This window comes from Drosophila bipectinata, chromosome 3L (genome assembly GCF_030179905.1).
Source record: "Drosophila bipectinata strain 14024-0381.07 chromosome 3L, DbipHiC1v2, whole genome shotgun sequence".
Lineage (NCBI taxonomy): Eukaryota > Metazoa > Arthropoda > Insecta > Diptera > Drosophilidae > Drosophila > Drosophila bipectinata.
Window position 1 is genome coordinate 10018915 of NC_091738.1, and position 12769 is coordinate 10031683.

Here is a 12769-nt window from a genome sequence, read left to right on the forward strand (position 1 = left end):
TCTAATACATTTGCATTTAGCCAGCGGCAGCATGAATATTTATGTAGGCACAATGTATCTGTATCTGTATCTTATCGCCCGACCACATACGTACACAGAGCACGGCACTTAGAGCTCTGGAGCACCAAGCTCAGCTCGTCGCCAGTGCCATTCATTCGAGTGTCTATTCCATTACGTATCAGCGCTCCGATCGTGTCAATCGATCACTTGGTCGGTCGCCTGCCATGGCTGGGGTAACCATGCCCGCCCCATCTCCGCCTTGCTTTCAAATGAGTTTCCATTCTGTGGGCAACATTGCAACATCATCGGTCGGGGGAGACTTTTGACCCATTTTAAGGAAATGTGCTGGCATTTATTAGCATATAAAGATACGCAATTGTATATCTCATGGATACATTTTCAAGTGTGTCCCTTTCTCTGGTTCATTTAATTTGCCAGCATGGCGTCTGGTCTGGTTTTGGGCTTAATTTATTTGAGTTCCCAGTTCCCAAGGAATCCACACATATTTTCATTTCAACAAATCCGAAATTTGGCGGAAGTAATTTGCTGAGATAACCCTTGAGCCCGAAAGCTTCAACACCGCTTTTCTGATGGACTAACCATCGTCATATCTATAAATAGATCATCACCCGCCCCGAAATCCCATCCCGATCACGTTTCCCATCCGCCTTCAATGCTCGATTCGGTTTCTTCTTATCGGCTCCAAGTTTCCACAAAGCCATGTGTTTGAATTGAACTCGAGCATTAAATTTAAATTTTTCAAAGGCCCATCTAGAATGGGGTGTGGGGTATGTTTCAAGGCTAGCCATATTTATACCCTTGCAGAGGGTATTATAATTTTGGTCAAAAGTGTGCAACGCAGTGAAGGAGACATCTCCGACCCTATAAAGTATATATATTCTTGATCAGGATCACCTCCTGAGTTGATATGAGCATGTCCGTCTGTCCGTCTGTCCGTCTGTCCGTCTGTCCGTCTGTCCGTCTGTCTGTCCGTCTGTCTGTTTCTACGCGAACTAGTCTCTCAGTTTTAAAGCTATCGTCTTGAAACTTTGCACACACCCTTCTTTCCTTTGCACGCAGTATATAAGTCGGAACGGCCCGGATCGGCCGACTATATCCTATAGCTGCCATATAACTGATTGATCGGAAATGGTATAACTTTGGTGTTTTTAGAGTTAGAGAGTTCAAATTTGACATGTGAGCTATTTTTGGCAAAACATTACGTCATGCCAAATTTCATAAGGATCGGCCGACTATATCCTATAGCTGCCATATAACTGAACGATCGGAAATGACCCAACTTTCGTGTTTTTGAAGATAGAATGCTGGAACTTAGTACAGATTTAATTCTTGGTCAGTTGATCCAACCTACCAAATTTCATTAGGATCGGCCGACTATATCCCATAGCTGCCATATAACTGAACGATCGGAAATGGTATTTGGTAGAAATATCAACTTTCGTATTTTTGAAGATAGAAGTTTGGGACTTTTTTTAGATTTTGTATTGTAATAAATTGGATTATATATTCCTATTCCCATAAGGATCGGCCAACTATATCCGATGTTTGCGATATATATCCGGTTTTAACTGCAAGGGTATATAAACTTCGGCTCCGCCCGAAGTTAGCTTTCCTTTCTTGTTTTAATTGAAGCCTACTTTGATAAGATCAACAAAAATGCGTAGGAATTATAAATAGGAAATAGTTCAACTGAAATATACCCTTTGAGCCTCAAGATGTTCTAAAAAATTTTCGTATTACAACAAAAATGTAAAGAAAATATGACTTAATGATTTATTTTATTAAAAAACCAATCTGAAACTTGCTTTATTATAACTTGAACATACCCTTTTTGTAGGGTAATTCAGACCGGAGCTTATGATTTTCATAAATTTGCATCCAACCCAAAACGAAAATCTATTGAGAGCATCTAAAATTTTCAATTTTTTGTAGGCATTAGACTTAAAAAATAAAAGAAAACTTTTTAAACATAAATATGAATGTTCATATGTTGAACACGCATACAGATTATAATTTATTTATAGTATTTTACAATATATTATTAATGACAAATAACAATAACATATTTTAAGCATCTTTACTTTCTGCAGTAGATCTGAAAAAAATATATATTTAATAATTAATGTTATTTCTATTAAAGAAGTATAAATGACTTACTATTTCACTTAATTGCAGAACCGCTGTGAATTTCCGCAAACGTTTTCAATGGGATTCCAGTACAGTCCGGGATTGCAGCTCATCAGGATTTGTCCAGTTTCAGAGCACTTTATGTACCTCGAACAGTCGCCAGGGAAACCATCATACTTCATGCCTGGCTCACCACAAACCTTTAAATCGATGAGCTTATCTTTCTGGCAGTATTCGTCCGACCAGTCGCATCTATTGGCTACTGGGTTCCAGTATAGGGGCTTGGAACATTGCAGATAGATGGGCTGACCGTTGCTGCATTGGATGAACTTGGTGCAGTCACTTGGATCCGGTAAGTAGTTCGCTCCTCCGCTGCAAACATTTTCCTCGGGCTTCTGGATTCCTTCATCACTATAACACCCTCTGCTATCTGGAACACAGGCGAGATTTTTATAGTCCCAATAGAGTGTGGGGGGACAGTCCATAATGTACTCCACATCCCCACTACACTGGATATACTTTCGACAATCGGATGGGAACGGAAGGAAAGGATACCCGCTACTACACGATAGCGGGGGTAGGGAGGAAGTCGACGTAATCGGTATGGAAGTGGTTTCAGATCCGGAAGAAGAACTACTCGATCTCGTGGTCGAAGAGTCCTCTGGCGACAAGCTGCTTTCTTCAGGTTCGGTAGTTGTCTCCTGCCTAGCTGTAGTAGACTCCTCTGCCTCAGAAGTGGTACTAGCGTCTGGTGCTGATGTGGAGGTCGTCTGTGGCGCAGAAGAGGTGCTCTGTACAGGTTGCGTGGGATCGGGTATATTTGTAGAAGTCTTCTCTGGCGCAGAAGTGCTTTCCTCAGGAAGCGCTGTAGTAGAATCTTCTGGCCCAGGAGGGGTGCTCTGCTCAGGGTAGGTTGAATCTGGCACAGAAGTGGTGCTCTCGTATGGTTCCTTTGTCGTAGATGCAGAACTGGTGCTCTTGTTAGGATCCTCTGTGGTAGACTTCTTTGGCACAGAAGTAGTGGTCTGCTCAGGATCCCCTGTGCTAGTTTCTTCTGACGCAGATGTGGTGCTCTTATCAGGATCCTCTTTGGTTGTCTCCTCTACCACAGATGTTGTGCTCTGCTCGGGATCTTCAGAAGTCGTCCCCTCTGGTGCAGAAGTGGAAGTTGGCTCTTGTTCCTCCTTGGTAGTCTTATCTGGTGTGGATGTGGTACTCTCGTCAGGATCCTCATTGGTAGTCTCCTCTGGTGCAGAAGTGGTGGACTGCTCAGGTTCCTCTGTGGTAGTCTCCTCTGACGCAGATGTGGTGCTCTCGTCAGGATCCTCAGTGGTACTATCGTCTGGCGCAGAGGTGGTGGTCTGGCCAGGATACTCTGTGGTACTATCTTCTGGCGCAGAAGAAGAGGTCTGCTCAGGATCCTCTGTGGTACTTTCGCCTGATGCAGAAGTGGTGCTCACGTCAGGATCCTCAGTGGTAGTCTCCTCTGGTGCAGAAGTGGTGGACTGCTCTGGTTCCTCTGTGGTAGTCTCCTCTGACGCAGATGTGGTGCTCTCGTCAGGATCCTCAGTGGTACTATCTTCTGGCGCAGAAGTGGTGGTCTGGCCAGGATCCTCTGTGGTACTATCTTCTGGCGCAGAAGAAGTGGTCTGCTCAGGATCCTTTGTGGTACTATCGCCTGATGCAGAAGTGGTGCTCTCGTCAGGATATGCAGTGGTACTATCGTCTGGCGCAGAAGTGGTGGTCTGCTCAGGATCCTTTGTGGTACTATCGCCTGATGCAGAAGTGGTGCTCTCGTCAGGATATGCAGTGGTACTATCGTCTGGCGCAGAAGTGGTGGTCTGGTCAGGATCCTCTGTGCTACTATCGCCTGGTGCAGAAGTGGTGCTCTCGTCAGGATCCGCAGTAGTAGTCTCCTCTGGTGCAGAAGTGGTGGACTGCTCTGATGCAGAAGTGGTGCTCACGTCAGGATCCTCAGTGGTAGTCTCCTCTGACGCAGAAGTGGTGCTCTCGTCAGGATATGCAGTGGTACTATCGTCTGGCGCAGAAGTGGTGGTCTGGTCAGGATCCTCTGTGGTACTATCGCCTGATGCAGAAGTGGTGCTCACGTCAGGATCCTCAGTGGTAGTCTCCTCTGGTGCAGAAGTGGTGGACTGCTCTGGTTCCTCTGTGGTAGTCTCCTCTGACGCAGAAGTGGTGCTCTCGTCAGGATATGCAGTGGTACTATCGTCTGGCGCAGAAGTGGTGGTCTGGTCAGGATCCCCTGTGGTACTATCGCCTGATGCAGAAGTGGTGCTCACGTCAGGATCCTCAGTGGTAGTCTCCTCTGGTGCAGAAGTGGTGGACTGCTCTGGTTCCTCTGTGGTAGTCTCCTCTGACGCAGATGTGCTGCTCTCGTCAGGATCCGCAGTGGTACTATCGCCTGGTGCAGAAGTGGTGCTCTCGTCAGGATCCTCTGTAGTTTTATCGCCTGATGTAGAAGTGGTGCTCACGTCAGGATCCTCATTGGTAGTCTCCTCTGGTGCAGAAGTGGTGGACTGCTCTGGTTCCTCTGTGGTAGTCTCCTCTGACGCAGATGTGGTGCTCTCGTCAGGATCCTCAGTGGTACTATCGTCTGGCGCAGAAGTGGTGGTCTGGCTAGGATCCTCTGTGGTACTATCGTCTGGCGCAGAAGTGGTGGTCTGGTCAGGATCCTCTGTGGTACTATCGCCTGATGCAGAAGTGGTGCTCACGTCAGGATCCTCAGTGGTAGTCTCCTCTGGTGCAGAAGTGGTGGACTGCTCTGGTTCCTCTGTGGTAGTCTCCTCTGACGCAGAAGTGGTGCTCTCGTCAGGATATGCAGTGGTACTATCGTCTGGCGCAGAAGTGGTGGTCTGGTCAGGATCCTCTGTGGTACTATCGCCTGATGCAGAAGTGGTGCTCACGTCAGGATCCTCAGTGGTAGTCTCCTCTGGTGCAGAAGTGGTGGACTGCTCTGGTTCCTCTGTGGTAGTCTCCTCTGACGCAGATGTGCTGCTCTCGTCAGGATCCGCAGTGGTACTATCGCCTGGTGCAGAAGTGGTGCTCTCGTCAGGATCCTCTGTAGTTTTATCGCCTGATGCAGAAGTGGTGCTCTCGTCAGGATTCTCAGTGGTAGTCTCCTCTGGTGCAGAAGTGGTTGACTGCTCTGGTTCCTCTGTGGTAGTCTCCTCTGACGCAGATGTGGTGCTCTCGTCAGGATCCGCAGTGGTACTATCGCCTGGTGCAGAAGTGGTGGTCTGGCTAGGATCCTCTGTGGTACTATCTTCTGGCGCAGAAGAAGTGGTCTGCTCAGGATCCTCTGTGGTACTATCGCCTGATGCAGAAGTGGTGCTCACGTCAGGATCCTCAGTGGTAGTCTCCTCTGGTGCAGAAGTGGTGGACTGCTCTGGTTCCTCTGTGGTAGTCTCCTCTGACGCAGATGTGGTGCTCTCGTCAGGTTCCGCAGTGGTACTATCGTCTGGCGCAGAAGAGGTGGTTTGGTCAGGATCCTCTGTGGTACTATCGCCTGGTGCAGAAGTGGTGCTATCGTCAGGATCCTCAGTGGTAGTGTCCTCTGGTGCAGAAGTGGTGGACTGCTCTGGTTCCTCTGTGGTAGTCTCCTCTGACGCAGATGTGGTGCTCTCGTCAGGATCCGCAGTGGTACTATCGTCTGGCGCAGAAGTAGTGGTCTTGTCAGGATCCTCTGTAGTTTTATCGCCTGATGTAGAAGTGGTGCTCACGTCAGGATCCTCAGTGGTAGTCTCCTCTGGTGCAGAAGTGGTGGACTGCTCTGGTTCCTCTGTGGTAGTCTCCTCTGACGCAGATGTGGTGCTCTCGTCAGGTTCCGCAGTGGTACTATCGTCTGGCGCAGAAGAGGTGGTTTGGTCAGGATCCTCTGTGGTACTATCGCCTGGTGCAGAAGTTGTGCTATCGTCAGGATCCTCAGTGGTAGTGTCCTCTGGTGCAGAAGTGGTGGACTGCTCTGGTTCCTCTGTGGTAGTCTCCTCTGACGCAGATGTGGTGCTCTCGTCAGGATCCGCAGTGGTACTATCGTCTGGCGCAGAAGTAGTGGTCTTGTCAGGATCCTCTGTAGTTTTATCGCCTGATGTAGAAGTGGTGCTCACGTCAGGATCCTCAGTGGTAGTCTCCTCTGGTGCAGAAGTGGTGGACTGCTCTGGTTCCTCTGTGGTAGTCTCCTCTGACGCAGATGTGGTGCTCTCGTCAGGATCCTCAGTGGTACTATCGTCTGGCGCAGAAGTGGTGGTCTGGCTAGGATCCTCTGTGGTACTATCTTCTGGCGCAGAAGAAGTGGTCTGCTCAGGATCCTCTGTGGTACTATCGCCTGATGCAGAAGTGGTGCTCACGTCAGGATCCTCAGTGGTAGTCTCCTCTGGTGCAGAAGTGGTGGACTGCTCTGGTTCCTCTGTGGTAGTCTCCTCTGACGCAGAAGTGGTGCTCTCGTCAGGATATGCAGTGGTACTATCGTCTGGCGCAGAAGTGGTGGTCTGGTCAGGATCCTCTGTGGTACTATCGCCTGATGCAGAAGTGGTGCTCACGTCAGGATCCTCTGTGGTACTATCGCCTGATGCAGAAGTGGTGCTCACGTCAGGATCCTCAGTGGTAGTCTCCTCTGGTGCAGAAGTGGTGCTCTCGTCAGGATATGCAGTGGTACTATCGTCTGGCGCAGAAGTGGTGGTCTGGTCAGGATCCTCTGTGCTACTATCGCCTGGTGCAGAAGTGGTGCTCTCGTCAGGATCCGCAGTAGTAGTCTCCTCTGGTGCAGAAGTGGTGGACTGCTCTGGTTCCTCTGTGGTAGTCTCCTCTGACGCAGGTGTGGTGCTCTCGTCAGGATCGTCAGTGGTACTATCGTCTGGCGCAGAAGTGGTGGTTTGGTCAGGATCCTCTGTGGTACTATCGCCTGGTGCAGAAGTGGTGCTATCGTCAGGATCCCCAGTGGTAGTCTCCTCTGGTGCAGAAGTGGTGGACTGCTCTGGTTCCTCTGTGGTAGTCTCCCCTGACGCAGATGTGGTGCTCTCGTCAGGTTCCGCAGTGGTACTATCGTCTGGCGCAGAAGTGGTGGGTTGGTCAGGATCCTCTGTGGTACTATCGCCAGGTGCAGAAGTGGTGCTCTCGTCAGGATCCTCAGTGGTAGTCTCCTCTGGTGCAGAAGTGGTGGACTGCTCTGGTTCCTCTGTGGTAGTCTCCTCTGACGCAGAAGTGGTGCTCTCGTCAGGATATGCAGTGGTACTATCGTCTGGCGCAGAAGTGGTGGTCTGGTCAGGATCCTCTGTGGTACTATCGCCTGATGCAGAAGTGGTGCTCACGTCAGGATCCTCTGTGGTACTATCGCCTGATGCAGAAGTGGTGCTCACGTCAGGATCCTCAGTGGTAGTCTCCTCTGGTGCAGAAGTGGTGCTCTCGTCAGGATATGCAGTGGTACGATCGCCTGGTGCAGAAGTGGTGCTCTCGTCAGGATCCTCTGAAGTACTATCGCCTGATGCAGAAGTGGTGCTCACGTCAGGATCCTCAGTGGTAGTCTCCTCTGGTGCAGAAGTGGTTGACTGCTCTGGTTCCTCTGTGGTAGTCTCCTCTGACGCAGGTGTGGTGCTCTCGTCAGGATCGTCAGTGGTACTATCGTCTGGCGCAGAAGTGGTGGTTTGGTCAGGATCCTCTGTGGTACTATCGCCTGGTGCAGAAGTGGTGCTATCGTCAGGATCCCCAGTGGTAGTCTCCTCTGGTGCAGAAGTGGTGGACTGCTCTGGTTCCTCTGTGGTAGTCTCCCCTGACGCAGATGTGGTGCTCTCGTCAGGTTCCGCAGTGGTACTATCGTCTGGCGCAGAAGTGGTGGGTTGGTCAGGATCCTCTGTGGTACTATCGCCAGGTGCAGAAGTGGTGCTCTCGTCAGGATCCTCAGTGGTAGTCTCCTCTGGTGCAGAAGTGGTGGACTGCTCTGGTTCCTCTGTGGTAGTCTCCTCTGACGCAGATGTGGTGCTCTCGTCAGGATCCGCAGTGGTACTTTCGTATGGCGCAGAAGTGGTGGTCTGCTCAGGATCCTCTGTGGTACTATCGCCTGGTGCAGAAGTGGTGCTATCGTCAGGATCCGCAGTGGTACTATCGTCTGGTGCAGAAGTGGTGGACTGCTCTGGTTCCCCTGTGGTAGTCTCCCCTGACGCAGATGTGGTGCTCTCGTCAGGTTCCGCAGTGGTACTATCGTCTGGCGCAGAAGTGGTGGTTTGGTCAGGATGCTCTGTGGTACTATCGCCAGGTGCAGAAGTGGTGCTCTCGTCAGGATCCTCAGTGGTAGTCTCCTCTGGTGCAGAAGTGGTGGACTGCTCTGGTTCCTCTGTGGTAGTCTCCTCTGACGCAGATGTGGTGCTCTCGTCAGGATCCGCAGTGGTACTTTCGTATGGCGCAGAAGTGGTGGTCTGCTCAGGATCCTCTGTGGTACTTTCGCCTGGTGCAGAAGTGGTGCTATCTTCAGGATCCTCTGTGGTAGTCTCCTCTGGTGCAGATGTGGTGGTCTGCTCAGATTTCTCAGTGGTAGTTTCTTCTGGCGCAGAAGTAGTGGTCTGCTCAGGATCTTCTGTGGTACTATCGCCTGGTGCAGAAGTGGTGCTATCGTCTGCCGCCGAAGTGGTGGTCTGATCAGTGGTAGTCTCCTCTGCTGCAGAAGTGGTGGACTGCTCAGGATCCTCTGTGGTACTATCGCCTGGTGCAGAAGTGGTGCTCTCGTCAGGATCCTCAGTGGTAGTTTCTTCTGACGCTGAATTGGTGGTCTGCTCAGGATCTATTGTGGTAGTCTCTTCTAGCGCAGAAGTAGTAGTCTGCTCAGGGTTCGTTGAATCCGATATTGCAGTGGAGCTCACGTCTGGATCCCCTGTGGTAGTCTCCTCTGACGCAGAAGTCGTGTTCTCGTCAGAATTTGCAGCGGATGACTCCACTGGCCCAGATGCGCTACCTTCTTCAAGCTCTGGCTTGGTAGAATTTTCATTGTTTGTCAATATGAGCTGAGCTCTATTGGCGTCATCGGGCGACAATAATGTGGTATCCAATATTTTTGTTAATTCATCATCGCCTAGCCGGATGAGGTTGAGTTTATCTTTGGTGGTCTTATCCAGACTAGGTTGCGAGTACGCGTAAATGTGCACTATTTGGCTGAACAATACCGTCCATAAAACGCATTTTATTATTAGATTCCGATTCTCCTTAGCGCTTTGGAGCATTTTTAGACACTTCGCGTGCGAATTTTACAAACCCCGTCGACGAAATGGTACCTGTGCATCGAGCATTCACTTTTATAACCTGAATGGGGGCTACTTTGGCTTGTTATCGGATCTCCATTGGAAGGCTTGTTATCTTCAATGGGAAGTCAATTGAACTGCTGGATTCTACTGAATACGAATTGCGTAGATTTTGTGTTGCAATATTGCTTATTTATTAAAGTATTTTTATTTCTTAAAATTGCTTCCTATATTAGGCGTTCATTGCACCTTTTCGACTGTCTAGACACTAGATACTGTTGTCACAGGTGTAGTCACAGCGCTGGAGAGGCTGGTTCCAGTACAGGCCAGGTGGGCAACTTTGTTTAAATCCTATATTGTAGACACACTGGATGTATTTGTTGCAATCGGGAAGATATGGTAGATACGCAGCTCCAGATGCACAGGACAAGCCTCCCGGTGCAGATGTAGTCGTACTGATTTCGCCGCTGGTGCAATACTGAGTATCCCAGCCACATACATTCAACTTGGGATCCCAATAGAGGTTATCGGGACATCTTTTAAGGACTCCCTCGCCGTTGAAGCACTGGTAATATTCACGACAGTCGGACGCCGGGCGGAAAATCTCTGTCTCGTCACAAAGAACTGGTGGTATCTCTGTCGTTGTTGGCTCCTCTGTGGTTGAGTCCTCGGTTGTGGGCTCTTCTGTGGTTGAGTCCTCGGTTGTGGGCTCTTCTGTGGTTGAGTCCTCGGTTGTGGGCTCTTCTGTGGTGGTTTCAATCGCAGGAGTGGAGTCTTCTGGCGTTGATTCAGCCGAGATAGGTTGCTCTGTTGATTCAATCGGATCCACTTGTGGCGGCTCAGGCGTGCTGGGATCTGCATTATTTGCCAGAACTATTGGGCTCACAATGAGTGCAGCCAATCCAAAAAGTGCAATTAAGCTTAAGCCTTTAAATAATTTAAAATATATATATTATTTTTTTAGTTGAAGACTCGTGGAACACTACTTACCTTTCATGTCTGCGAAACTTGTCTCGGTTGTGAAGTATCATTCTTTGCGGAAAGTGCGCGCTTATATAGCTGGTGATTCCCTTTTTCAGGTATACCTTTCATTTTAATCTATTTTGTTTGCCCGAGTATTATAAATTGCAATTGCAGTCTTATCAAACAATAAATTTAATTGCCACAAAATTAATGAACAAGATACGTAAGTATAACTTTGTAATTATTTAGCTTGAAGTCATCTCCCAGAAAAGGAGTAGGATACCTTTCAGATGTTATCAACTAAACTTATACAAATTGCTAATTATTTAATTAAATTTTATGTTTACTTTGTTATATGTACATATTCTTTATCAGTTATCAGATAACCAATCAATTGTTTTCAAAGACTTACGTCGGAAACGCCTCAAGTAGTTCGGCGAATCCGGTAAATGGGTCGTATTGGATGATGAAGGAAACTATTAATTGCCATTGTTTCAGACTTTTATAAAGAACTTACGAAACAACTCTGATTCACTGTATAAGTATATAGTCAATGTTATCAGGATTAATATTATTATTAATTGTATTTTTCTGATATTTCTAAACTTTTATAACCACGCTTTTCCATAACAGCACTGTTAACTTTTTAGATTCTGAATCATTATTACGTTGACATTGGTAGTACTCTTATCTTATTAAATAATAATTATCTAATCAGAATGCAATAGTAAAACATGTATACCCAATTAATTGAAAGAATCAATTGTCATTTAAATCTTATTTAAGATGTCCAAAAATTATAATACATGTTTGATTAATATTATATTTAGTTATTCCTTTAACAACCTTCAATGTTATCCAATCTTCTCCACTATTACTTGTCACTCCATTATCAGTTTAATTACTTACATCATTGCTATCTGACATTCCCAAAGATAATTACGAGCAAACTTAAGACTCTTGTAGTATGCTAATGAAATGCAAATGCATTCCGGATCCCTATAAAAGCACCGGACCCTGGGAGATAATGCATTAGTTTCAGTAACTAGTCAACCGATCTTTGCCAAAATGAAATGTAAGTGCCTCGCAGGAAACTGAATATTATCCTTTAGCAATATAGATAAACGCTTTTGGTTTTCAGTGGTCTGGATATTGATGTCCTTGCAGCTGATGCTCCTGGCAACAGCTCTGAGCGCCAGGAATTGTGTCAAGCCATCGGAGGCGCCAGCAACTACGGAGGATCCCGACGACCCCACCGATGATCCCTGGGATCCGACAGACGATGATTCCACGGAGGATCCCTCAGATGAGACCACCGATGATCCTTTGGAAACAACAGAGAAGCCAACCACTTCCACAGGAGATCCTACTGGGCAGCCGTCTGATGATACAACTGCAGAACCTACTGACGACCCTACTGACGAGCCTTCTGGAGAACCCACTGGAAATCCTACTGAAAAACCTACTGAAGAACCCACTGAAGAACCCACTGGAGAACCTTCTGAAAAACCTACTGAGGAACCCACTGAAGAACCCACTGGAGAACCTTCTGAAAAACCTACTGAGGAACCCACTGCAGAACCAACCGGAGAGCCCAGTAGCGAACCCACGGGAAAGCCCTCAGAAGACACCACAGAGTCACCAACCACCGATGATCCTTTGGAAACAACAGAGAAGCCAACCACTTCCACAGGAGATCCTACTGGGCAGCCGTCTGATGATACAACTGCAAAACCTACTGACGACCCTACTGACGAGCCTTCTGAAGAACCCACTGGAAATCCTACTGAAAAACCTACTGAAGAACCCACTGAAGAACCCACTGGAGAACCTTCTGAAAAACCTACTGAGGAACCCACTGCAGAACCAACCGGAGAGCCCAGTAGCGAACCCACGGGAAAGCCCTCAGAAGACACCACAGAATCACCAACTGAGGAACCAACCAAACAACCAGATGTGGATACTACAGAAGAAGCTAAAGGATCGTCCACCATTGAACCAACTGGATCAGATCTAACCACCGTACCCTACCCTGGCGTGGATGTGAATGCCTCTTGCAAGGCGCACTCGGGTGTAGATTACCTGCCCTATCCGTACGACTGTCATTTGTACATCCACTGCGATGGCGACGTGGGTTATGTTAAAGACTGTCCCGATAGTCTTTACTGGAACACTATCCAACAAGCCTGCTCCACCACCTGCGCTTAAAAAATAAAGAACATCAAATAGCATGCACTTATAAAAAGTAATCAGAGCTGTGTGATTTTCCCTAGGAGCTCGTTCCAAGTGATCTTGGTTTGGGGGCCACGACAATGACATTCATTCATAACTTTGCAAATTCCGAATATCACAAGAAAATAATTTGGGAGTGGCCCTACTAGAAGTCAACTTCCAGGAACCCAACTTCCAAGAGATCA

The 12769-nt window shown here is 47.9% G+C and overlaps 3 protein-coding genes across 3 annotated transcripts; 1 reads left to right on the plus strand and 2 right to left on the minus strand.

Moving 5' to 3' along the window:
* Positions 1-2035: 2035 nt before the first annotated feature.
* On the minus strand, positions 2036-9371 carry Muc68E (Mucin 68E). The gene is made up of 2 exons (XM_070279471.1): positions 2179-9371; positions 2036-2116 (listed from the first exon to the last, which is right to left on the minus strand). The coding sequence occupies exon 1, from the start codon at positions 9369-9371 to the stop codon at positions 2187-2189; it is 7185 nt and encodes a 2394-aa protein (XP_070135572.1). The 3' UTR covers positions 2036-2116; positions 2179-2186.
* A 207-nt stretch (positions 9372-9578) lies between these two features.
* Positions 9579-10467, minus strand: LOC108122356 (probable chitinase 10). Its single transcript, XM_043209681.2, has 2 exons — positions 10380-10467; positions 9579-10316 (listed from the first exon to the last, which is right to left on the minus strand). The coding sequence occupies exons 1-2, from the start codon at positions 10384-10386 to the stop codon at positions 9658-9660; spliced, it is 666 nt and encodes a 221-aa protein (XP_043065616.1). The 5' UTR covers positions 10387-10467; the 3' UTR covers positions 9579-9657.
* Positions 10468-11499: 1032 nt separating this feature from the next.
* Positions 11500-12601, plus strand: LOC108122377 (uncharacterized). Its single transcript, XM_017236946.3, has one exon. The coding sequence runs from the start codon at positions 11508-11510 to the stop codon at positions 12558-12560; it is 1053 nt and encodes a 350-aa protein (XP_017092435.3). The 5' UTR covers positions 11500-11507; the 3' UTR covers positions 12561-12601.
* Positions 12602-12769: the final 168 nt, after the last annotated feature.

Bases quoted from the DNA above. Each gene is read 5' to 3' on its own strand.
- Muc68E (XM_070279471.1), bottom strand. From the start codon at position 9,371: ATGCTCCAAAGCGCTAAGGAGAATCGGAATCTAATAATAAAATGCGTT.
- LOC108122377 (XM_017236946.3), top strand. From the start codon at position 11,508: ATGTCCTTGCAGCTGATGCTCCTGGCAACAGCTCTGAGCGCCAGGAAT.